The sequence below is a fragment of the Polypterus senegalus genome, unplaced genomic scaffold (assembly GCF_016835505.1).
Source record: "Polypterus senegalus isolate Bchr_013 unplaced genomic scaffold, ASM1683550v1 scaffold_2987, whole genome shotgun sequence".
Lineage (NCBI taxonomy): Eukaryota > Metazoa > Chordata > Cladistia > Polypteriformes > Polypteridae > Polypterus > Polypterus senegalus.
The window spans coordinates 1-25,000 of NW_024378476.1; the positions used below are offsets into that span (position 1 = coordinate 1).

Here is a 25,000-nt window from a genome sequence, read left to right on the forward strand (position 1 = left end):
TCTACATTTCAAAAAAATGTTAGGGGGGGCGCGATTAAAACTGTTATGAAAACTCGGGTCGCAAATACTTAAAGGTTGAGAAACGCTGGCTTAAAAGGAGCCTGCTGCCACACATGGACGAGTCAGTGTTGGGAGGCAGCGGGCAACAATCACGGGAGGAGAGGAGGAGGAAGGATTGGTGATTTACTGTTCATTAAGTGTATAATTGTGGCAGATCACTGGAAAGAGGCCTGTGAAAAGGCGCCTGGTGTAAAGAAATGGCTGTTATTTTATTCGTATTATGTCTGGTGTTATACTGGGTCTTGTGTTTGTAGTTGTCTGGCGCCCTCTTGTGGTTACAATACTTTAACAACCTTTTTGTAGTGAGAAGTCAAGCAAAAGGACACCTTTTATTGGCTAACTAAAATGACTACAATGTACAAACTTTCCAGGCAACTCAGGCCCCTCCTTCAGACGAGATGTAAGCTTTCAAGCTAACTCAGGCCAAAGCTTTCATCTTGTCTTAAGAAGGGTTAGGGTTAGGGTTTTGCTTGACTTCTCACTACATTACTAATAGCTAACACAGTACAACAACCTAGTATTTCAACCTTTTTGGATTGCGAGTCGCTCTCATTGTGTTGCCAGCTTAAGTTTAAAAACAAAGCAAAAAAAAAAAGGTACGTATCCCCCACATTCCTTAATCCCACTAATCCAGCTGTTCAACATTATATAATAGCATGAGTGTGCTCGGGGTGTGCCAGTGTCAACATATGTATTTAACGTCATTTGTTAGTATGTGCCACTCAGGATAAAATGACCCTTACGTTGATAGATAAAACTGGGTCCAGCGGCCTAAAAGGACGTATGAAGCGTCAGTAAAGTGGTCATTCATCTCACTTACAGCTTGGAATGCACTGGTAAAATTACTTGTGAACATGAAGTACGTCTCACTTAAGCCACCCCTGACCATTCCACAGTGAAGATTTATTTTAAAGTGCCAGGCCCCTTTGTAAGTGTTACTAAGACCAAAAGAAACCTTTGCTAAGGTCTTGCTATAGAAGTGTATGTCAATAATATAGTTGATTTATTTTTGCAGTACCAAAAGTGTTGCCAGTTTCATATATTCTTATAAAGTGCACTTCTGCACAGTTTTCTATACACTAACTAAACATTACAGCTGAATGCAACACGACTGTGATTTCTATGAAAGAAAGAGGCGCACAAACCTGTATATATTTTCTTAAGATGGCGGCTGATCCAAATATTGTCTAGCGATTTGGATCCTTGCGGGTTCTTTGTGCTAATGTTGGTGAAAGTGCTCGAGGGGACCACAGGGATGAACTTCTCCTTTCTTAACAGGTCAAACTCGGCTGCTTCTGCTGGGAGGCTGAAGTCTCCTAAGATGATCACTTCTTTCTCTCCTGTGGAGCAAAATCGGTACAGCAAAGTGAAACACAAAGCTCCGGCTTTTGAACGCTGCAGAACACCCGAGTGTTTACACACTTTAAACAGCAAATGAATCCTTGTGGATGTGCAGTTAAATATTATGAAGCAGGCGACTCCCACCCTAGTTAGGTGGAATGGTGGCGCAGTGATGGCGCTGCTGCCTCACAGTAAGGAGACGTGGGTTCTCCTGGTGTCTGCGTGGGTTTCCTCCCACAGTCCAAAGACGTGCAGGTTAGGTGCATTGGCGATCCTAAATTAGTGTGTGCTTGGTGTGTATGTGTGTGTGCCCTGCGGTGGGCTGGTTTGTTCCTGCCTTGCGCCCTGTGCTGGCTGGGATTGGCTCCAGCAGACCCCCGTGGCCCTGTGTTAGGATATAGCAGGTTGGGAAATGACTGACTGTTACGACTCCAATATTTCATTACTAAAGTGCTATGAAAGATGCTCAGTTTACAGTTTGGGCCTAAATATTTTTTCTTTCATCCCTGGCTGCTTTATTTTATGGCATGAACAAACACAAACAGTAAGATGCTGCAGATGTTCTATCAGACGGTTGTGGCGAGTGCCCTCTTCTATGCGGTGGTGTGCTGGGGTGGCAGCATAAAGATGAAAGACGCCTCACGCCTGGACAAACTTGTTAAGAAGGCAGGCTCTATTGTAGGATTAAAGTTGGACAGTTTAACATCTGTGGCAGAGTGACGGGCACTAAGCAAACTCCTGTCCATCATTAAGAATCCACTGCATCCACTTAACAGTGTCATCTCCAGGCAGAGGAGTAGCTTCAGTGACAGATTTTTGCCACTGTCCTGCTCCACTGACAGACTGAGGAGATCGTTCCTCCCCCACACTATGCAACTCTTCAATTCCACCCGGGGGAGTAAATGCTAACATTATTTTTATTTTTATTTTTTTCATTTTTATTACTATTTAATTTAATATTGTTTCTTTGTATCAGTATACTGCTGCTGGATTATGTGAATTTCCCCTTGGGATTAATAAAGTATCTATCTATCTATCTATCAAACAGCGATAGGAGTGACATGAACCCGCCGAGGCACCTATGCACTGCACAGAGCCTTTTCAATTTTACGAGACTTTAAGACCACCTTCTGAAAGGCTATGATAAGCCTGTGAATCTGTTCCATCTGATCAAGCAGGCTGGGAAGGTGAAGAAATGAGAACCAACGGGCTGCTGACGGTGCTTTTGAAGTTGTGCGCCAGGATGTCTCCAATGTGACCTTCTGGAACAAATTTACAAGCAAAAGGCTTCAAGGCATTCACAGGCAGCAGACAAATGAGGACTGCAATGAAAACCTCATACCTCTCAGCGTTTCCTGTAGTATGTCTGTGAAGTGGGACGCTTTGTGGTTTGTACTGTGAAGCTTGCCATTGCTCTCTCCTCCTAGCTCCTTTTTCAAGTGAATATTAACCAGGATTAAACTGGAGCCTGCAATCTGCAACCCAAAAAAATATCATTAGATGAGGCTTTGAGGTGCTTTTATTTTATTATCCATTTTTTATTTTAATAAGTGTGCTTTTTTAACAGGAAAATGGTTAAAATTCCATAATACTGCTTTAGCTTCCCTCTCCATAACAAAAGAAATCAGCGACAATTGTTAGTGTGAACAAATTAAACAGGCCTGACACCCTGAAAACGTCACTTTTGTGGGTGTATTGTTAAGGGGGATGAGACTCAATATTGGAGTCGGGTGGAGAACTGTCTGCAAATGAACATCGGCAAAACCAAGGAGCCGGTGATTTGACCAGTCACTGCACTGAGTCACTATTCAGGGAGTGAATGTAGAGGTAGCCCACTCCTACAAGTGCAAGGAGGTCGAGCTCCACATTAATGACGGATTGGGCTGCTCTCAGAACACAGAGAAACTATAAAAGAAAGGGCAGCAGAGCAGGCGGTTTTCCTTAGGAGACCATTAATGTGGGTAGTGACCACCTTCACATCTTCTACGGTATATCACTGTGATGGCCAGTGTGGTCTTCTACACTGTGATGTGCTGGGCTGGTAACGTCAAGAGAGGCCCACCAAGTCAACATGTTAATTAAAAGGGCAGGCTCAGTTATGGGACACACTCTGGACCCACTGGAGGTCACAGCAAAGGAGAGAATTCAAACAAAACTGAATGTCATTATGAACAAAGCTACACATCCTCTCTGTGAGACACTGAGGACTGTCAGCCAACGACTCGGTCAGCAGAAGTGTGTCAAGAAACACAATATGTCTGCATAAGGCCTCACTGAGACTGAGAGGTTGTTTTTCCTTTTTAGTTTTCTTTCCTTTTAGCCATTTTGTGGTTGTTGTTTGTTTAATTATAATGTTTACTTATTTGTTGAGCTTCTGTAACAAGCCAAATTTCCTGCAAGGATAAATCAAGTACATACATATTTGTCTATCTATTATAAAGTGCTTTACACATATCTATCTATCATATTGTGCCTTTTTATCTATCTATATATCTATAGACAAAATGAGTCTTTTTAGAGGAGGGAATGCATTGAAAATATAAATATTAGCTTCACTTTTATATTCTGAACATTCTTCTATAGACAGGAAGTTACAAATGATCCCTAACCTCCATCCATCTATCTGTCTATTCTCGTATAGTGCTCTTCCTACCTATCTACCTATTATATAGTGTTTTCACATATCTATCTATCTATCTATTATATAGTGCCTTTTTATTTATCCATCTATCTATCTATCATATAGTGCCTTTCATGTATCTATCTATCTATCTATCTATCCATCCTCTTCTAGCCCACATCGGTTTTCTGTTGCAGGCCTCCGAGTTGACCAGTGGTTACAGAAGGCATTTCTTTCTTAACTTTGTCAACGTCATGAAAACTTCTTACACAAATGATTACAATTTTCCAAGCACATAACACCATAAAGGAAATGTTTGATCTCCTAGGATTATGAAAATGAATCCTGCTTTATAAGCTGCTTTAATGTACTTCTTCTTATACTGTAGAAGAATCCTTAGGAAATTAATCTGTAACAAGAGGTCTGGCATTTTAGAATTATTACGCATCAATCTGATGTGAACATTTTATTAAATGTCTTTTTCTTTGATTGTAATTATTAACAGCTTTGTTCGAGTTCCATGATGGCAGAGTTTACAATTGTGATCACAACTATATTAAAGATTAAAAACATCTTGGTAAGAAGCCGTACCTTGAAATGTGCAAGATATGGTTTGGGGCAAGTCTGTTTTCCGTTGCCATTAGCTGGTGGGCTCTCCAGTAAAGTGCACTCTTGGAGTTCGATCCCGAAACTGCTGTCCCACAGGAAACCTGAAAACTCAGCCATCTAGGAAAAATAAGAACAAGAGGAGAAAGTAGCAAAAGTTAATCTACAGTAGTGACAGAATGCCTGGTTTTTGACCTTTTGGCAGATATATTTGGGTTACCGTTAACATAATCCTAGGAATCTGCAGAAAGAAATAATGTAAAGGTCACTGGATGGCTGCAAGTCATTTCTAGGAATCAGTGGCCCGGCCTGACCCTCAGCAGAACTGGCGGCCACATGTGGTCCAGGCCAGTCGACTAGGAGGCAATGAGTAAAAGAAGGCCTGAGGGAGACTTGAAGAATGCTGTGGGGGGCAGTGAGTAGGATTTAGGCATTAATTGAACAAGCCACCACTTAGGACATTTACAGTCTGCAGGGACACCACATCTTGGGTTTATAATGCATCTTGGTGGTCTTCTGCCAAGTTGACTTGAGATATTAATATCCTTCTTAGATCTAAGAGAAGCCCCAATAATGAACCCCACATCCCACTGGTCCTCCCACTTCGCGCTAAAGCTTCGTCTCCCGCAGGTCATCAAACAAAATTTCCCAATTTTGCAGACTAACCTTATATTGATCACCTAACCTACACAATCATCTCATGCACAGTTCACTTCTCCAAGGAGAGCCACTTCTCAAAGAAAAACAGAAGAAGCTCAGCTCAGCTCATTCTCACCCTGGCTTCACAGGTCTCCAGCTCTTAATGACCAAACATCGCTCCCTCCATCTTCTTAAATAGCAGCTCCTCTCACCTCCTCTCCTTTCATCTGCCATGGCTTTGTTCCCTCCTTCCCCTCCTATACACTGTACGTGACCTGCTCTTTCCTCTTCAGTTACTCACCTGATGAAGGTCTTTAACCTTTTTTGCTTCTTAGCATGTTAATAACCGCTAACCCTTCTTTTTCCTTTGCTGACACAGCCCTTCAATAACTTAATCATCTGTTTTTGTGCTGTAAAAATGTTCACTTAGACATTTGCAAACCCACTTAACCAGTTTAAAGTCGCTGGCAGCCTGAGCCTCTCCTCACACCATTGGGCACAGGAATCAAGTCTGGGCAGACACCAGTAAGTCAGCAGACACACCACATGTCCACATATCTGCACCCAGGCCTCTGACACCGTGAGACGGCCGTGCTAACCACTGTGCCACTCTGCCGCCTGCTGGTAATATTTCATAAAAAATGTTATTTTATAATCCATGCAGCCACACATTACAAAACCCTCTTATTTAAAGTCAGGGTTGTGGGTGACTTGAACCGATTCCAGCTGCACTGGGTGCAATGCAGGAGTTGGGCACCATGCACTGATTTCGAGTCACCGCTAAAACTAACGTTCATGTTAGGCGTTTCGGGGAGGTAAAACTGTAAAAGCACATCCAACTCAGTGTGGGTCTGCCACAACCAGGCAGGTTGGAGGAGGTAGCTGGGCATGAAGACTTTACCTTGTGAAAGTGTCCTGCAGGCCTGTCAGCTACGACGCACTTCCATGATCCTCTTGAGCCTTTCCACTTGCGGACATTGGGCAGGGTCGACTGGTTTAGCTCTGCACAAAGCTGCAAAAGAGATGGTGCTGATCAGTCATTATGTAAGAACGTCAAAGGAGGCAAAGGTTACTGGGCTGCAGGAGGTGTGGTGGATCATTTTGGGTCATCTTTTGTTAACTGCAACCATTCATACAAACCCTCCATGCACATAACCTAGAGGTTTAGCAGAGATAAATACAGATTATTATATAACCCACTTGAGTTTAACACCACTGTAAATACTGTACGTGCAGTTGGAGTAAGGGAGCACATGACACCTGCTTGCTCCCACAATGTTCAAACTCTGCAGAATGAAGTGATAACTCAATTGATAAAAATAACAGAGAAATAGGCACATTATTACTTTGTTTAATAAATGATTTTCCATGTATTTACTACCAGGCGAACACTTGAACAATGAGATCAGTATCTTGCCTGTTGTTATTTTTGGCTTTGATGTCTTTCAGGATTCAGACTACATCTCTGTGTATACAATTTGTAAGATCTCAACACAGGACTACTGAGGAAGATGCTGATGACATGAAGATCATGGAGCAACAGGCTCTATCTGTCAGGATTTCAGCAGCTTGTGAGTGTGAGGCCTCCAAAACTAAGCCAAAAGCAGGCTGGTATCCTCACCAGCCTGCCCCAAAAAGACAACACTGCAAGGCAGCCTGAGCTCCCAGTCTATAGGCTGGCTTCGGCCTACACCAAGCCAAATGGGGCTTCGGTGTCAACAATTCAAAATATGCTTTAAACTCTCAAAATAACAATAAATATGCTGCACAAGAGGGAGAACTGTAAAACTCCAGCTTGCAGAACGAAGTCCCAAAAATAATTTTTATAAATAAAGGATTTAGTCAGAAGACTGTAGAAAATAATACAATATTCAAAAAGAGCAAAAAAGGAGGCAAAAGGAGTTGCCCACAAAGCAATTCAAAGCAAACAAGACCCAATACAAAATCCACAAGAATGATCCTAAGAAGCAGCACAAAGTTAGTCGAAATAAAACAAAACTGCAAACCAAGCAAATCACAACACTCAGAGGACCACCAACATCAGCAGAGTGCATTCAAATGAACAAACCTGGACGTCAACTCTCAGCTTGCCTTTATAGGACTGGGGGCGGTCCCTAAACTATGATTGACAGGTGGTCCCACCTCTTAAGGACCCACACGCAAAATACACGGAATATCAGAAAACAAAATGACACACATAGAAACTAAATTAATAGAAAATACATAATAAGACAACAAATCAATAAGTAAAACAAAAGAGTCAGAGGTACACAAAAAGATAAAATACCAATGATATTTAAACATAAGCCAGAAGGGGAACCCTGGCTTAAACATAACAATAACTTTTACATGTCAATTTGATGCCCTTCATCTAAACCAGTGTTTCCCAAAAGCTGATCCTTGGACCCGTGGTGGTCCGTATTGCTGGTCCACAAAAATCAGTGAATTCCAAGGAGATGTTTTTAAACCAACATGAACACTTTTCAGATAACATTTCGAATGAAAAAATCCCAGCATATTCTCTCTGGATGCTGGAAATTCCAAGGAGGCGACCTCCGATCTAATGGTAGTAATTTTAAGCACTCGAAACTTGCAAGAAGGACCCGCGCCTCTGATCCAATGTTAGTACAGCTAGATGTATGAAACTCGCAGGGCAACAGCGCTCTCCAGTTTAACGTTAGTAAATCTGCACAGCAGAATCTCGGCTCGACTAAGAAATTAGACCGAGTACCGACGCTTATGTATTTCTGCTTCAGGCACAGATTGGACAAATTATGATCCAGACTAAATAAGTTATTATGTTTTCCATGCCCACTGTCCGTAAAGATTTTCTGTGTTCTGGCAGTCCACAAGTCAAAAGGGCTAAAGACCACCGATCAAGATCATGCACATCTAAACTCAAGTTACAGTGATGTTTTCAACATTCTGGACGTATCGGGCTCCATATACAGTAGTTTATGAAAGGTCTGGAGATTGCTGGGACACGGTGGAGTGGTAGCTTCTGTCTTCTGCTCCTCTTAGTACTTAAATAAAGAGACACTTGATAACCTGTACAACCTGGGGAGGAACGAAGGTGTGCAGTAGGGAGTGTATCATGGACTAACACAGGTCTCCAGACACCGGAGTCGGTCACTACAGCGTGTTGACCCCTTTATAGACTGCAATTATCTGAGTGACATTTACTTTTGTCAGCATTGTGAATGAATGAACAGTCAGGCCAATGTCACACTCCTCTGCTGCTCCCTTTAGATGTTTAAACTCCATTAATGCTATAACCCTAGAGCCCCATTTCTCAGGTCCTCCCTGTCCGACTTGAGTGAGTAACACAATTCGGGTTCAGAGTAGGAATCTCCCAGAAGTGCTTATCTGCTTTCTCATTGCCCGTCATGTTTCCCACTCGCCTTTTCACCAGGCCTCCCATTTGCAACTCTTCGGAATGTCTGTTTGTCATTTAGCTGATGTTCCACCTTATTTTGGCTGTTTGGCACAAATTTCCTGAAACATTACTTTATTTTTGAATTTGTGAGGGATGTCATGAGTGGCAAAAAGTTTCCTGAGGTAAGAGCACGCCAATATAATCACTTTAAGCAGTAGTTAAAAGTGGAAAGAAAGAACTGGCAGCACCCCCCATTGTTGTGGGTGATGAGTAATGGAACAATTTCATACAGCAGTGAGGAGGGGATCCTCCTTTAAGGTCATTCTGAACGATGATACAGAAAATCTACAGTGGAGGTTGATGGGAGAGGTTGGCAGTTCCATCTTGAAAGTGCTAAAATAAGAGTTGGTTAAGGGGAGAAGTGCCAGGAGGCGCCAGGGCCCAAACCCTAACTGCCGGTACTCATAAGAGCAGAACGGGGAGTACAATTACACCAACATACAATCACATTTCCGGTTTTCTTTTGCAGAGATTGTTAAGGTTAAGGTTAGGGTTAAGGTTGAGAAATTAAGGTTAAGGTTAAAATGGACCTTCTCATTTTTTTGACAGGGTCCATTTTACGCATAAAAATGTTTGCAAGGTTTTCATGATTTTTTAGTATACTGCTAAAATGTTTTTTTCGTAATCCATAACTCAAAAAAAAATTTCATCTTGTATGCCAGATTAAACAGGCTTATCGCAGTGTTCATTTGGTGATATATTTTAGTCATTTTGTGTGTTTTGGAAGAATTATGAATGATTACTTTGTGTGTTTCTTTATTATTATTTGGCTCATCGCCACCATTTTGTGGATCGCTGATCGTGTTGTAGATAGCAATGTTGAGCCGTTATTATTACATGTTGGTAGAACGTAACGCATCGTGACGTGATCACCAGGGAGTAGAAAAGGAGACAGCAACTGTACTCGTAGCATCCAAGATTCTGGATTACGGTGTTAGATGAGTTATTTGAAACTACTTTAGGGCTCAGAATCTTTATGTGTGCTTTGACTTCGACTGCTGGTTAACATTTTGGGGTTTTGGTGATTTTGTTTTTTTAAATATTCTCACTTAGTTTTGACCTCAACCTGTTTAGACTAAAGAGTATTTTTCTTGACTAGTCCTTTTGTCCTTCCATCTCCTGTCTGTTTATTGCTCTCCGTTTTTCTGCCCACTGGCAGTAGAATCACTCCCTCCTAATTCCAGATATGGAGAATTACAATACTTAATATTGAATTAGTACGGAGTATCTGATGACTGTCATTATGGGTAGGATTGATAATAAAGCAGTTTAGGGTAGAGTGAAAATGAATTTGTGTTCAGTGTATATTCTAAAGGCTTTTTAAAGTGGGGTCTAAACCTGACTGGTTGTTTAAATATAACTAGAATTCACATGACGCTCGCACAGCTTTGAGCCAACACCTAAATAGACCTGGATCTGCAGAAGGAGCAATCGAGTGACATGTCTGCTGGAGCCTTCCTTCATTGCTGAGACTCTTAGAAATCACATCATTGTGTCTTCTTAGGCTGCGCACTGCTGCAGTGTTTTAATCACAATGTCTACCCATTTACAGTGCCCGTTGTTTTCTTGTAGCTGCTTCTGTGTGATTTGTGCTGAAAACACATCGTGAGAGATGTAATATTTGATTGAGGTAAACTGTGTTTCACCGTACTACCTCAATTCCTGGATGACAAAACTTTGAAGGGATGCCATTGAAAGGATTCATCCAGCCATTCGGGGTCTAGGAAACAGCCCTGGGTGAAATGCCAGTCCATTGCGGGGCACAGTTTACAGAGAGCGGGAGAATTTCACTTGGTTAGTCTTTAAACTAACACATCTATGGGAAGGACACAGGAGCACCTATTGAAAATACACACGGACGCAGGGATCCGTTGATTCTTGATGTGGTCAACTCAGCTAAACACGGCACCACCCAGCCTCAGTGGTCAGTTTGAGGTAACAACACGACTCAACCCACAATCTCCAGTGCAGGCAACTTAGAAAAAGGCTTTCCTTACACACAGATTGTAGACGTAGTGGCCATTAAGGTCTGAAATCTGCTTAAGCAGTGAATGCAACTTTAGTGATGACAATGGCTGCTGCCGGTGAAACATAAGTGAGAAGGAATGTTGGAAATGTGTTTCCCCTGAATGCCTGAAACAGGGTGGCGACTTAAAGAAATTCCAGATGAAGAGCTCAAAGTTCAAAAGCCAGCATGTGAGAAGCGTATTAAATGTAGGCCTTTAAGAAATCGCACTCTTTCCATCTGGAATGCAGCCCCAACATCTGGACAAGTGAATTCAGCTCATCTGGTGTCCACTCGCTGAGAGGTGCGTACCTATATGAGCTGTTAGGTGACAGGCGATTATTTATAATCAACCAAAATTACATGATGACTCCAACCCAGGCAGTTAAGTCTTAGTGGGTCGTCTTCATCCAAGATAACTCAATTAAAAAATAATCAGCGACTTGAGAGGTTTGAGAACCATGCATGAGGGTAGCTGGTGGCTCTAAATTGTTTGATTTGCAGAGAATGTGTACATGTGCTTTCATGGATTGGTGCCCTGCAATCGACGCTGCTGGCACAGGCTTAAGCCCTCTGTGAAAGTGACTTGGAATGGCCGTTGTGGCAGGCCTTGTCACAGCGTTAGTTTGTCTTTGTTATAATAACTACACTGCTCAAAAAAAATGAAGGGAACACTAATCCTCACTGGCTAACACCAAGTCAATTAAGCTTCAGGGTATCAATCTGTCCAGTTAGGAAGCACAAGTGCCTGTGAATCAACGTCACCTGCTTTGGTGCAAATGAAAGTGACAACAGGTGACCTGGAGAGGCAATGGCAAGACACCCCCCTAAAATGGGAATGGCTTTGCAGGTGTTGGCCACAGACAATTGCTCTCTCCTTATCCTTCCTGACTGACTCCTCTCTAGCTTTGTGTTTTTCTAGGGTCCTTGTCACTGGTGGTAGCATGAGGTGGTACCTGCAGCTGATTCAGGTTGCACAGGTAGTCCAGCTCCTTCAGGATGGCACATCCATATGCGTCGTCTTAAGAAGGTTTGCAGTGTCTCCCAGCACAGCCTCAAGAGCATGGTGGAGATACCAGGAGACGAGCCGTTACACGAGGAGAGCTGGGCAGGGCCATGGAGAGCATGAACTCAGCAGCAGGACTGGTATCTGCTCCTCTGTGTGAAGAGGAACAGGAGGAGCACTGGCAGAGCCCTACAAAATGGCCTCCAGCTTGCTACTGGTGTGCATGTTTCTAAACAAACTGTGAGAAACAGACTCCATGAAGGTGGCAAGAGGGCCCAAACGTCCTCTAGTGGGATCTGTGCTCACAGCCCATCACCGTACAGCTTGATTGGCATTCACCAGAGAATACATAAATGGCAGCTCCATCACAGATGACAGCAGTTTCACAATGAACACACTTGACAGACGTGAAAGAGTCTGGAGATGCCGTGGTGAACGTTATGCAGCCTGCAATGTCATCCAGCATGACCAGTTTGGCGTTGGGTGAGTGAAGGCCTAGTGAGGCATGCCTTGGAGCGTTACACAGACCTCCATGTGCTGGATGACAGTACCCTGACTTCTGTTAGGTACCAGGATGTCTCTGGTAATGAGCTGAGGAGTACTTACCACGTACGTCCGTGGCCATGCACACACGTGTGAGTCTGAGTGCTCCTGTTGAGTGAGCGTGGAGCGTACCCAGTGTCACAATGTCCTCCCCAGTTGGAGCTGGACAGGATGGGCATCGACAAGGATTGGTCGTGAAAACCCAGCAGCCATATGAACAGATCTGCAGATACTTGGGGTCGTCTTTTAGTGCCGGACCTTCAGGACAAGCTATAGGAGAGAAGGGCATCACAGTTCTGATATTAAGTCCGCTAGAGGCCATGGCACAACTTGTGATCATGTTTGTGTAGTTTTCTTTGAAGAACCTTTTTCTACCAATGATCAGCTTTTTTGTGGATGGAAGAAGGAAAGACTTGCCGTTTTCTTCTGTAAATATTTTCTTTGCAATCTAGATCTTTCTTCTAGTGTGTTACTCTTACTGAACTGTTTGGTCTGACTGCATGACACGGCCCTTGGTTTTTTTTTTTGTCGCTTATTAATTGAAGAACATCTCTTTAGCACCATCTGCTGTTTCCTGCCTGTGTCTCTCATCCTCTCACTGGTTTAGCTCCGTTCATAAACTACAAGATGCCCAGGGATGTGCCATGTGCAAAGGTTCAAAGGCACTGGGCATAACAGACATGTTCAGAAAAATGCATGGGAGAGGGCACTTTGTCTGTCCTGCTTAGTGTTAACAAAAAGGATTTTTAACATGACCCTGTAGAAATAATGTTTGTGTGTTTAATATTTTAATACAATAGAATAGAATATTTAAATAAAACCCACACAAACAGGAACGCTTGCAAAGTCAACACAGATGGTGACCAGGCTGGGACGTGACCCTTAGTCAATGGAGCCTGAAGCAGCAGCAGCAGCAGCACTAACCACTGAGCCATCACTATGTCCTCCACTATTATCACCTGAGGCAATTATTACAAAACAGACTCCCGACGCTTCAGTGTTGGCAGCCATGGCTGAATGGAGTCCAATCACAAAGCTGTCCTTTTTAGCCCCCGTCAACTCAAATGACTCTGACATTTTGCCGCACTAAAACACAGGTGGGTTGTAATATGGCAACAGAATCCCAAACAAGTCTGTGAGGATGTGTGGCAGGTTACTGGGCCAACCGAATGGGACAACATGCAGGCAGGTGACTAGTCAAGGGTCGAAGACAGTGATGCTAAATGCATGGCACGTTTGGCAGATGATGACCCTGCCAGTAAAAAGTGCGGTTTATGAGGCAGCCATTAGGTGGCAGCAGCCACATGGGTTCTGAAGTAAAGGCAGCTTCTGTAAATGATACATGATAACGATGTGGGACTCCATTTTGGAGGAGTCCACCAGAAGACACCTCTGACTTTGTACAGGTGGAGGTAGAATTGGCCAGGGGGTCCCACTCGGCTTTTATGAATAGTCTCAAAAGCTGTTAGTGATCTCTCACTAACTTGTAACTGAAACCTTCTTGGTTATTCGACTTCTTAATATGCATCTTAACCTATCTGGGCAGCATCGGGCACAAGGCAAGAACCAGCTCTGGACCTGGTGTCATGGCACTCAAGTGCACACACCGGGTCAATTTACAATCGCCATTTACAATAAGTTTTTGGGATGGGAGAGTAAGAAACAGGAACATCTGGTAAATGAACTCCAAATAATAATAATAATTACATTTATATAGCGCTTTTCTAACCTACAAACAGTGGCGAGTCACATCAACCACCACCAATGTGCAGCCTGCACTTGTATGACACGACGACAGCCATTTTTTGTGTCAGTACACTCACCACACATTAGCTGTTAGGTGGTCAAAGAATGAGAGAGACAGTTAGGATTATTAGGGGGCCAGGATAACTAGGCGATGGTGGGCCATTTAACCAGGACATCAGGGAACACCCTCATTTTTTTGAAAGTTGCCCAGGGATCACTCATGACCACAGAGAGTGTCACGAGCTCGGTTTTACATTTTATCCAAAGGATGGCACCATTTTTACAGCACAGTGTCCCCTTCACTGCACTGGGGCATTGGGATCCACACACAGACCACAGGGTAAGTGCATCCTGATGGCGTCGCCAACACCTCTTCCATCAGTAGCCCAAGCTTTCCCAAGATGGTTTCTCATCCAAGTGCTGGCCAGGTATGAACATGCCTAGCTTCAGGTGGATCACCAGTTCTGAAGTGCAGGTGGTATGGCACGCACAGCCAGTGACTAGGTCGAGATCTCAATCCAGGACTCTGCCACCATGCTGCCTGGGAGACTCAAGTGAGGCTTTAGTCTTCTGTAGGATGTACGGGAGAATGAGGGTGGCTGGCCATTAAGACCCAAGTCTGATGGTCCTCAGGGACTCTCGTCCGCATTCTTTCAACCAGTTGGACTCTCCTCACAACCCAACCCACTGTTACTGTCCACTAAGCCACTTCATCTCTCTCTCTCTCGCTGTTCTTCAGAAAGGAGAAACTCCATATTAGAACAATCAGCAGAGTGGTCTGATGTTCAAAATATAAAAGGAAGTGACACGCTGATATGCCGTTTATTTGGTTATTTGTTTGTTTTTTTTATGCCAGTTTTTGATCCCAAAAGTGAAGCTGTGAATGCCCAGAAGTGAATCACTCGAGTGCGTGTAACTGTTTGTATTTAAAGCCCCTCTTTTTCGACAGTTTGGAACAGCTGACGAATGCTAAAAGAATGCTGCTGTTTATCGTTAGAAGCGTTTGGTGCCTGAGCCAATCAGAAGTCTGAAGTTACTTTGAATTTCAACTGATGATCCTCTAAAAAAAACAAAAAAAAAACAAAAAATCCCGACTGAGTGCTTTAGCTGAATCACTTTAAAATAAGCAAAGCAGTCATAAACAAACTGCATGTTGTCAGCTGGCATCTGTTAAAAATCTCTTCTAGGGCCAACGCTGGGTTTAAGAGGGCCGTTTATCTTTACCACTTAAGAGCACCAACTTTATAAAGTAGAGGAGACCACTCAGACCACCAAGTTCATCTGAGTAACAAATAGTTAAGTTGTCCCAAGATCTCATCCAGACGCTATTTAAAACCGTTAGACTCTCCATTCCAATTCCATGAGTCAGGAGTTTGTTTCGGAAAGCCAGTCAGCTTCTTTGCTGTTTAATTACAACTTTCTAGCCCAGAAGTTTGGGGGTCTGCTTAGAAAGGTTACCCCCCACTGCTACGTTATCTCACAATAATAAACAAGTTGAACGTTCATCCATCCTTTAATTTTCCAACCTGACTTATTCAAAATACAGTGCATGGTGGAATAGATCAAGTGTGTGGCGGAGTGGACCCTGGATGTGAAGGTGGTCCTGAAAGAGTAAATGAGGATTGAAATAAATAATCTTGTAAGGCGTTTTGGTGGTACAATGGCTAGCAGTGCAAACTCACAGTGACCAAAAATTGTGGTTCAATTTCCAGCCTGGCCACGCTGTGTAGAATCTGCATGGCTTCCACAGGGGCCTCTGGTGTGTGTGTGTGTGTGTTTGGTAGACAGGCGACTCCATAAGCAGCCCAGCTCCGCAATGGCCACGAGTGTTTGCTGTCCAGGGTTAGTTCTGGATCACTGGGCTAGGCCTGCAGTGCAAATGGATGACCAAGGCACTGGACTTGACGGTTCACTTCTCTCCTCTGACTCACTTTGTGGTCCTAAAGAAATCACGTAACCTGCCTCAGAACGCATTGAAAGAATTCTAAAGTATCCTGATTTTGTAACGTCAAGTCAGCAAAATCTAATAACAACTGTGCAGCTACATACATTCTGTTTACAGTTTGGTTAAATATTCATCTCCAATTATTCACATTTCCAAATTTCAGTGGATCAGCAGCTTGGAGGCCAGGCCAGGCCATGGTGTGGGTAGGGTGGATGTCTTGTCAGCATGGGGTGGGTTTCTTTCAGGTATGCTGGTTTCCACCTGACATTGAAACAGGTGCCTCTATGGCATTTTGTAAGGTTTAGATGACATGGCTCACTCTCAAGGTATCTCTGAACTCAAAATAAATGCCAAAGAGGCCAAACGTATGGCATTTCCTGATCAAAATAAAGAAAACAAGGAAGGGAATTAACACAGGGAGTAATCAAGTGAAAAATAAAAGGAAAAAACACGAAACAATACCGCCTCTCTGGGCCTGCTTCAGCCAGTCTGAAAGCCTGTCAGTCACGTCAGATGGCTTCGTCACTTGCCCAACTGTAAACTCTGTCAATTATCGCCCACATTTCCCCCTTCTGTACCCTCTTGATAACTGGCCACACTTCCACCTGCCTGTCAGCTCTGGTTAAGAGGGGCTTTAACACCACCAATGACCAGGGATTAAAACTGAGGCCCCCCCAGGACTGCTCTGTGGAGACCCCGAGCCACTCCTGTTGTAATCAGTATAATCTGTACTTGTGTTTTAAATGAGAATTGCTCACCGATCTCTGCGCCTGCACTCTGTGAAGAAAACTTCATCTACCAGCCCAGTGATCCACGCCGCCATGGCCACTTATGTTTGTATAGCACTCTTCTCAAATTTATAGCTACTGAATAATGTACATACATAAAACACAATATTAGACTAATGGGAAAGACAGGGGGTGTCACTGAGCCCCCTAACCCTGGTTCAAATATGATGATTTATTCATTCCAGGGCCTTCTGAAGCCCTCTATATAACACAACGCACAATGAAGTTTTTCCTCCTTCTCCATCCTACTCCTGTTCCTTCAAGCAGGTGTTGTCCTCTGCCTCCTGACTCCGACTCCATGGAGGAGGTCAAGCAGCTTCTTTTATCTTTGACCAAGGAGTACTTTCAGTGCTAGAGTGTAGCCCACTGGAAACACTTCCGGATCAAATTGAAGCCCCTAAAAGTAGTGATTACCAATCCCGGCAGATTCCCGGCGGGCCACTCAGAACCCAGCCGGGCTGCCCCACTGGACTACAGGTCCCAGCATGCTCTGCGGGTGTCTGTGTGGGAATCTTTACCCAGGGATGCTGCCATCTAGTGTACTGGGGAGTAAAGCAAATACACGTTGTCTCTCCCGGTCCTTCCAATATATCGGCCTCCTGGCTGTAAAGTCCATCTGTGTCCCTGTCGGTCAAGAAATCATCCTCCATTTTCTTTGGGATGCCTGACCATCCACTATGGTACTCTCACTAAACAAACAGTAAAATGCAGCAAATCCAATTTGGTTAACAAACAATCAAAGCAGAATAACTTCATCCATCCAACCCGTTGAATCCGAACACAGGGTCACGGGGGTCTGCTGGAGCCAATCCCAGCCAACACAGGGCACAAGGCAGGAATTCAATCCCGGCCAGGACACACACACCAAGCACACACCAAGCACACACTAGGGCCAATTTAGAATCGCCAATCCACCTAACCTGCATGTCTTTGGACTGTGGGAGGAAACCCACGCAGACACGGGGAGAACATGCAAACTCCACGCAGGGAGGACCCAGGGAGTGAACCCAAGTCTCCTTACTGCGAGGCAGCAGCGCTACCCACTGCGCCACCGTGCCGCCCGCAGAATAACTTCATTCATATTATAATCGTCAAAAACCCCAGGCCACAGTCCCTGTAAGAGCATTGGAAAGGTGTTTAAATAACATGTATTATTATTATTATTATTATTATTATTATTATTAGAAACTTCCATGGTTAGAATACTGTGCCTATAAAAAGTATTCACCCCCTTGGAAGTTTTCACCTTTTATTGTTATACAATATTGAAAAACAGCAAAAGCAGATCTCTGCAAAGAGATCTAAACTAATCACAAATATAAAAATCAAAATAATTGATTGCATAAGTCTCCTTAGTCAGCCATGACAGCTTTGAGTCTGTGTGCACAGGCCGACCTCTCTATCAGATCTGCACATCAGTCCCTGGAGATTATGAGTGAAGGGCCTTTTTCAAGTCCAGCCACCAAATCTCAGTTAGATTGGCACCTATTAGCGACTGCTGCGGAGACGCACCCTCACAGCGTGATCCTCCACCACCGTGGCGTGTTTTTAATAATGTGCAGTGTTCAAACTTAGCTTTAGTATGATGGCCAAAATGCCCAGTTTTATTCAAACCACAGAGCCTTCTTCTACCTGACTTTGTAGTCCCCCGTGTACCTTCTGGCAAACTCCAGCCATTTTTTTAAATGGTGGTTTTCTCTTTGCCACTCTCCCATAGGGCTGTGACTGGCAAAGCACCGGGTCAACAGTCGTTGCTTGCACCTCTGGGCACTGCCATTATCCTCCCATTCTTCTCTGCCATCGGGCTCGTCCAGTCAGAAATTCTCAATCGGATTTTGATCTGGATACTGACTCGGACACTCCATTGTTGTTTTGAAGCCATTCCTGTGTAGCATTGGCTTTATGCTTGTGGGTCGTCATCTTACTGGAAAACAAATCTGACCTTTAATTTGATGGCCAAAAAACCATTAGTAATTATGTTACATTTAAAACCAATTGGCCTTACCAGTGGTGACACATATTTAGGTGTGTCATATTAAAGGGGAGGGCGGCATGGTGGCGCAGTGGTGGTAGCGCTGCTGCCTCGCAGTTAGGAGACCCTTAAGGGTTCACTTCCCAGGCCCTCCCTGCGTGGAGTTTGCATGTTCTCCCCGTGTCTGCGTGGGTTTCCTCCCACAATCCAAAGACATGCCGGTTAGGTGGACTGGCGATTCTAAATTGGCCCTGGTGTTTGTGTGTGTCCTGTGGTGGGTTGGCACCCTGCCCAGGATTGGTTCCTGCCTTGTGCCCTGGGATTGGCTCCAGCAGACCCCTGTGACCCTGTGTTCGGATTCAGCGGGTTAGAAAATGGATGGACATTAAAGGGGATTCAATACTTATATGATCAATTATTTTGCGTTTTATATTTGTAATTAATTTAGACCACTTAAAGAGATTATTAAAATAGCCTTTTTCTGTTGATCAGCGTCAAAAAAGCCAATGACGTCCACAGTGATTCAAATGTGTGGGTGAATACTCTTTACAGGCGCTGTCCAGGCATATGGCAGGAGGCCACACACACTGTGTCAGACCTCATCACTGCCACCTGTCACATTAGGGGTCCTCCCTGAATGTCTGTGACCGTAGACTTGTTACTTCTGGGGTGCTCTTCACAAACATGACAGCTGCCAGCCCTGGTTGGACCCTGCTAGGCTCCTGGCATAGCTGCATCGGTGGCACTTGCTAGATCTAAACCAGGGGTCTCCAACACGTCGCTGGCAAGTTACCGGTAGCTCGCCAAAGGGTTCATGAATCCTACATAAATTTGAAAACTTGATGAGTCAAATTAGAGGTGGGCGATCTTTCCAAAAAATCATATCACGATCCACAATCTGAACTGCAATCTCTCTTTTCAAAGTGACATACACTTAAGAGAATATCCGGACTCAAACTCATCAAGACCTAAGTAACATTTTATTGTAAATATCAAATAAAGTTGAATCCATTGTTCTCTTGTTTGCCAGCTAAGCAGAGTTAAGGAACATGCCCCGAAGCTGGCGAGTGAGTGAGGAAGGCCCATCTCCTCGGCCCGCTCCGTATTTCTCGGATTCGCACAGATACATCAGTACTGCAAGTGAACTCTGATACAAAGTGAATTGAGAGAAGTCACAAAATCAACCAGAATGTTCAAGCAAATTATATAAAAAAAAAAAAACATCTAAATCCGTTAAGTAGTTCTCTCGTCAAAAGCGGACAGACAGACGTTGGATTTTATATTTTATATATTAGTAAACCTTCACAATAATGTGCAATTAAAGTCTCAACAGCATTCTCAGCATTTCTGGAGCTTAGTAGAGTCAGATAATTATAACAATCTTCACCAAGCAGCTCTGAAAATGTCTGCTTTGTTTGGGTCTCCATACTTCTGTGAGTCTGACATGAATGTCATGAAATCAAAGTTCAGAACAAGACTGACAGATGAACCTTCTTTACAATTACTGTATATAGCACTTTTCTCACTACTCAAAGCGCTCTGCATGTAAGGAGGACCCGGAGCACAAGCCCATGATCTCCTTACTGCGAGACAGCAGCACTACCACCGCGCCACGTCTTGCTGTGACAATCACTAATCCCTCAGGCATTCTGCTCAACAGTGCTTCTCATCCAGGTTTGGTGGCTCCCATTCGTCTGATTCTGCTTCAAAAGTTTGTGGCTCCTCACAAACCATTTAATGGCAAAATCCTGTTAAAAACACGATTTGATATATGTACACTGAAGGAAATACGTGTTTGTAAATTCATGATAAAAATAAATATTCAAATATATGCAGACATTTAAAAACACGACTGAGTATGCCATCCCATACTATAAGCCATCTACTAAAAAAAAAAAAAAAAAAAAGTGTATTCTTCTGTCAGTGATGGGGTCTCGTACTAATGAGACTGCAGGGCTTTCATCAGTTTGGCTGCTTTACCGCACTCAGACACTCCGCGCTGCCATTGGCTAGCAGAGCTCAGGCCAGCAAAGCGATTGTCTCAGTTATTGTTCCTTCTACTGGGGAGGACAGTCAGCACAAAGAGCTACTATGGCAGCTTTAGAAAGAAGCATTTAAAAGAGACCACTGAGCAGACTGGCATTTCTCACATTTGTATTTTTTATCGTAAATTATAGCCTCATGCCATACTTAAAAGCGAACGCATTAAGCACAATATCAGACATACAGCTTACTACTGAACGGCAGACCACTTAGAAGTGAGCTGTACGGAGTCGACATAACTTACTGGGTATAAAAGACATCTGGGTCTACAAGAAATTCAGCGACTTCATTTATTAATGATTCTGGCTTCTTGTTGAAAGCATTAATGCACATATCACTTCTTTTATGGCCATTTTCTCAAGCATTTAAATATACTGAAAACACGGAGCCTTTAGTCTGTGATGCCCGTTTCCAGGGAAGTGAAGAATTCTGGGTGGGATGTGCGATAATGCTAATGTTTTTCCAGAAACCATTTCCAACAGTTCTCTTGATAGGTAGACTTTAACTCCCCCCATGTCCCTGAATAAGATTAAGTGGATATCAAAAAATGCAATGTGACAGTTTGTAGATAAGTATTTGATAAGTGAACGAAAAACTAAAACAATAAAAAGAGCTAGCCTGCCAGTTGTCTGTCCACAGGCACACATGGAAGTGCCAGCTCAGCACTCACCTCTGTCACCGTTGGCATCTTTCATTGTTTATCTGAAGGCAGTGTGTAAAATCAGGACCTCGGCAGTGGGGTGTGACGACAACGCGCAGCAGGCACAGCTTCCGAGGAAAAGGGAGTGGAGCGGCAGGACAAAACACTAGAGAGACTTGGGAGGAAGCCGCCTTGTAAACTTGAAGGTGTGGGAAAAAAACAGACTATTGTCATTTTATAAACTTAAAACGACCCTGGCAAACTTATGGATAACCCTCTGAGAAGTGTAACGATTTGTATTTTCCTCTCGTTTTAACACATTTTGAGTTAAACAAAAGGGAAAAGAGGTAATAAGATAGGTTGGCCAAAGAGTCAATTAGGAGATCTGCGAGGCTGATAAAGCATATCCAGCTAAGATATACAAACGGGCTTTATGTTAAATAATGTCTCCTGTTTCCTAGTTGTAATACACCCCCCTCGGTCACTAGCCTGTTGATTACATTTAAGTTCATTTATCGATTTGATGCGTTTATCCAAACCACAGCTGGCAGCCTCCTGGATTACAGCCCTCCTTACTGGCCTCTGCCGCCAGCTGAATTAAGAGTTTTGTTCTATTAAACACAATCATTGCAGATATTTATTTTGTATTTTTTGTTCCTAAAAGAGATTCTTCCTTTGAAAGAAAAATCAAACTGCAATGGGACTGGCAAAAACGTGTCTATTGTCTGGGAATTGTGGTCAGACTGGTCCTTGTCCATCTTCACCAGGCTACTGCAGGCAAGTCATGCGCTGTGATATGCAATCCGCTCTGCCAGTAAGGGTTATTACTGTCTCAGCCTGTTCTCATCATGTGCCCGTTGTGTGGAAAGAATTTGCATTGGGACTAAAACAGAAGCACAGAATGGAAAGTGTGCAAAATGAGAAACGAATGCAAGACTGTGTGTGGGGGGCCAGCTCCCAAGGGGACCAGTAATCACGGATAAAGACAGTAAAATCCGCGTACAGCTGGTCCGACATGTGTGCCCACGCTGCAGGCAAATTGCAGGGATTTTATGTTGTTATAGCAGGAGTTAAAGACATTATTCTTTACCAAAAGACTTTCATGACTGATTATCTTGGTGCTGGTATAGCAGAAATGATCTCACAGTTGGTGCCTCCACCAAATTCCACAACTCCCCTAAATAAATTCAATTGCCTTTGTCAAACAGTGAGAACAGATATAATCTGAGCACCTGCAAAGTGACCACAAACCATCAGGTGACCACTGGCATGTCACAGAAGACTGTAAATCTAACACACTTGGAGGTGGCTCCTGTCAGTCACTGGCTGGGAACGGTGCTGTAACTGGGAGAAGAATCGAGTACTTTCACACAAAGGAATTACCAAACCACTGCTATAGGGCAGAGTTTCCTAACTGAGGGGAAATTTCACCTAGTCATGGGGTAAATCTGCTTAAAAAAGGTTACGTCGTGAAGATCTTGTGATGTCAACTGTGTCAAAAATATCCAAAATTGTAGATGAAAAGTGAGAACGAGTGTCTCGCTGATTGATGTGCTCTGATCCACGCTGTGTGCTTTGTGTTGTTCTGGTATGCTTGGATCTGGTCATCATTAGTTGGTTTTAAAGAAGCGAAACAGCATTACTGTGTGCCGTTATTACTATTATTGTTATCAGAACGGAAAATAAAAATGTTAAAAATAGTATCTTAAAATTTCCTCTTTGTCAATCGCTTTATTATGGTAGAAGCATGAACTCAAATTACTGAACAAAACAGGATGGGATAAAATTTACTTTGGTTGGGAACCCGTGTTAAAGAAAATGAAACGCTGATTATTTCAGAATCTGAATCCGCTTTATTGGTTAGGTAAACTAGGCATTTGTCCTGGATGCATTGATGCCACACACTAGGACAGCATAAAACATAAAAGATAAAATGAATGAAATATGACAAAATATGAAAAAAAGAAAGTACCGAAGTGACACTGTCTAATAGCGTTTGCCAGAGGGAAGTCTTTGGAATGGCTGATGCTGACGGTGACTTGGATCACCAACGCTGTTTACTGCCCGCTTCCTTACCTTGGACTTGCACAGGATTTCAGTGGGTGGTAAGTTACAGCCACATTGACCTTAGCCTAAGCAGAGACAGCACCGATCAGTCAGTTACACACAAAGTCACAATGGACTGAATGATGGCTGTGTAGAACTGGACCAATATTGCTTGGTGGAGATTCTCCCTTAGGTGGCACAAGAACATTCTCTGATGGGCTTTCTTCATTATACATGTGATGTTTTCATCTCACTTAAGGTTTTGTGACAGCACAGTGCCCAGTAACTTAAATGACTCTGCTGTCCCAATGGCTGAACCACTTACAGCAAGTCATAGGTGAGCAGTTGTCCGTTTCCTGAAATGAGGTCTATTAGTGTGAGGTTATCTGCAAATTCAAGGAATCGGACAGGCAAATCACTCGAGGTACAGTCATTTGTATAGACGGTAGTGAGGAGAGTAGTGAGGAATGGACACAATCCTGGAGGACACCAGTAATACAAGTTTTGAAAATTTATTAAAAATAAAAAAACTGAACTACCTCATTGATTGAAGTATTCAGACCCTTTCCTCCGTACTTCATGGCAGTGATTACATCCTGGAATCTTCTTGGCTATGATGTGACAAGCTTCACACACCTGAATATGGACATTTTCTGTCATTCTTTTCTGCATATCCTCTCAAGAATGTCAGTGAACAGCTGTTTTCAGGTCTCTCCAGAGGTGCTTAACAAAGTTTATGTCTGGGCTCTGGTTGGGCCACTCAGGGACATTCACAACTCTGCAACTCCTGTATTGGAAGGTGATCCTTCAGCCCAATCTGTGGACTAGAGAGCTCTGGAGCAGGTTTTCCTTAAGGATATATCTGTACTATCCTCTATTCAGCTTTCCCTTGATCCTAACTGGTCTCCCAGTCCCCAGCCCCACAGTGTGATGTTGCCACCACCATGCTTCACCATCGGAATGGTATTGAGTAGGTGATGGGTGGTGCCAAGTTTCCTCCAGACATGACACTTAGGCCAAAGAGCTCGGTTTTGGTTTTGTCAGAACAAAGAATGTTGTTTCTCACACTCTTTGGTTTCTTTTTTTGCAAATGCCAAGCAGACTTTCATATGTCTTTTTACTTAGGAGAGGATTCCAATTGGCTACTTTGCCGTAAAGCCCAGATCGGTGGAGAATGGTTTGTTCACCTTCTGGAAGTTTCTCCCATCTCCACACACAGTCAAGCCAGAGTGACTATCAGGTTCTTGGTCACCTCTTTCACTATGGCTCTTCTCTACCAATTGCTTGTGGTTGCTCCAAATATTTTCCATTTAAGAGTTACAGAGGTCATTGTGCATTTGGGAAACTTCAGTGCAAAAACGTTTCTGTAGCCTTCCCCAGATCTGTATTTTGACACAATCCTGTCTCTAAGCTCTGCAGGCAGCCCCTTTGACCTCCTGGTTTGGATTTTGCTCTGAAGCACCTTGTCATCTGTGGGGTCTTCTACAGACAGGTGTGTCCAGTCAACTGAATTGACCAAAGCTGGACTCCAAAACAAGCTGCAGAAACATCTCAATGCTGACTA

At 43.5% G+C, this 25,000-nt stretch overlaps 1 protein-coding gene across 1 annotated transcript; it reads right to left on the reverse strand.

Moving 5' to 3' along the window:
* Positions 1-1,128: 1,128 nt before the first annotated feature.
* LOC120519593 (endonuclease/exonuclease/phosphatase family domain-containing protein 1-like) lies at positions 1,129-6,305 on the reverse strand. Its single transcript, XM_039742537.1, has 4 exons — positions 6,168-6,305; positions 4,613-4,747; positions 2,744-2,876; positions 1,129-1,400 (listed from the first exon to the last, which is right to left on the reverse strand). Exons 2-4 carry the CDS (start codon positions 4,745-4,747, stop codon positions 1,144-1,146), a joined length of 525 nt encoding a protein of 174 aa, XP_039598471.1. The 5' UTR covers positions 6,168-6,305; the 3' UTR covers positions 1,129-1,143.
* Between the last annotated feature and the right edge of the window lie 18,695 nt (positions 6,306-25,000).

Bases quoted from the DNA above. Each gene is read 5' to 3' on its own strand.
- LOC120519593 (XM_039742537.1), bottom strand. From the start codon at position 4,747: ATGGCTGAGTTTTCAGGTTTCCTGTGGGACAGCAGTTTCGGGATCGAA. The intron at 2,877-4,612 runs GTACGGCTTCTT...TTTGGGTTGCAG, and splicing joins CATATCTTGCACATTTCAAG to ATTGCAGGCTCCAGTTTAAT. The intron at 1,401-2,743 runs GTATGAGGTTTT...TTTGCTCCACAG, and splicing joins ACTACAGGAAACGCTGAGAG to GAGAGAAAGAAGTGATCATC.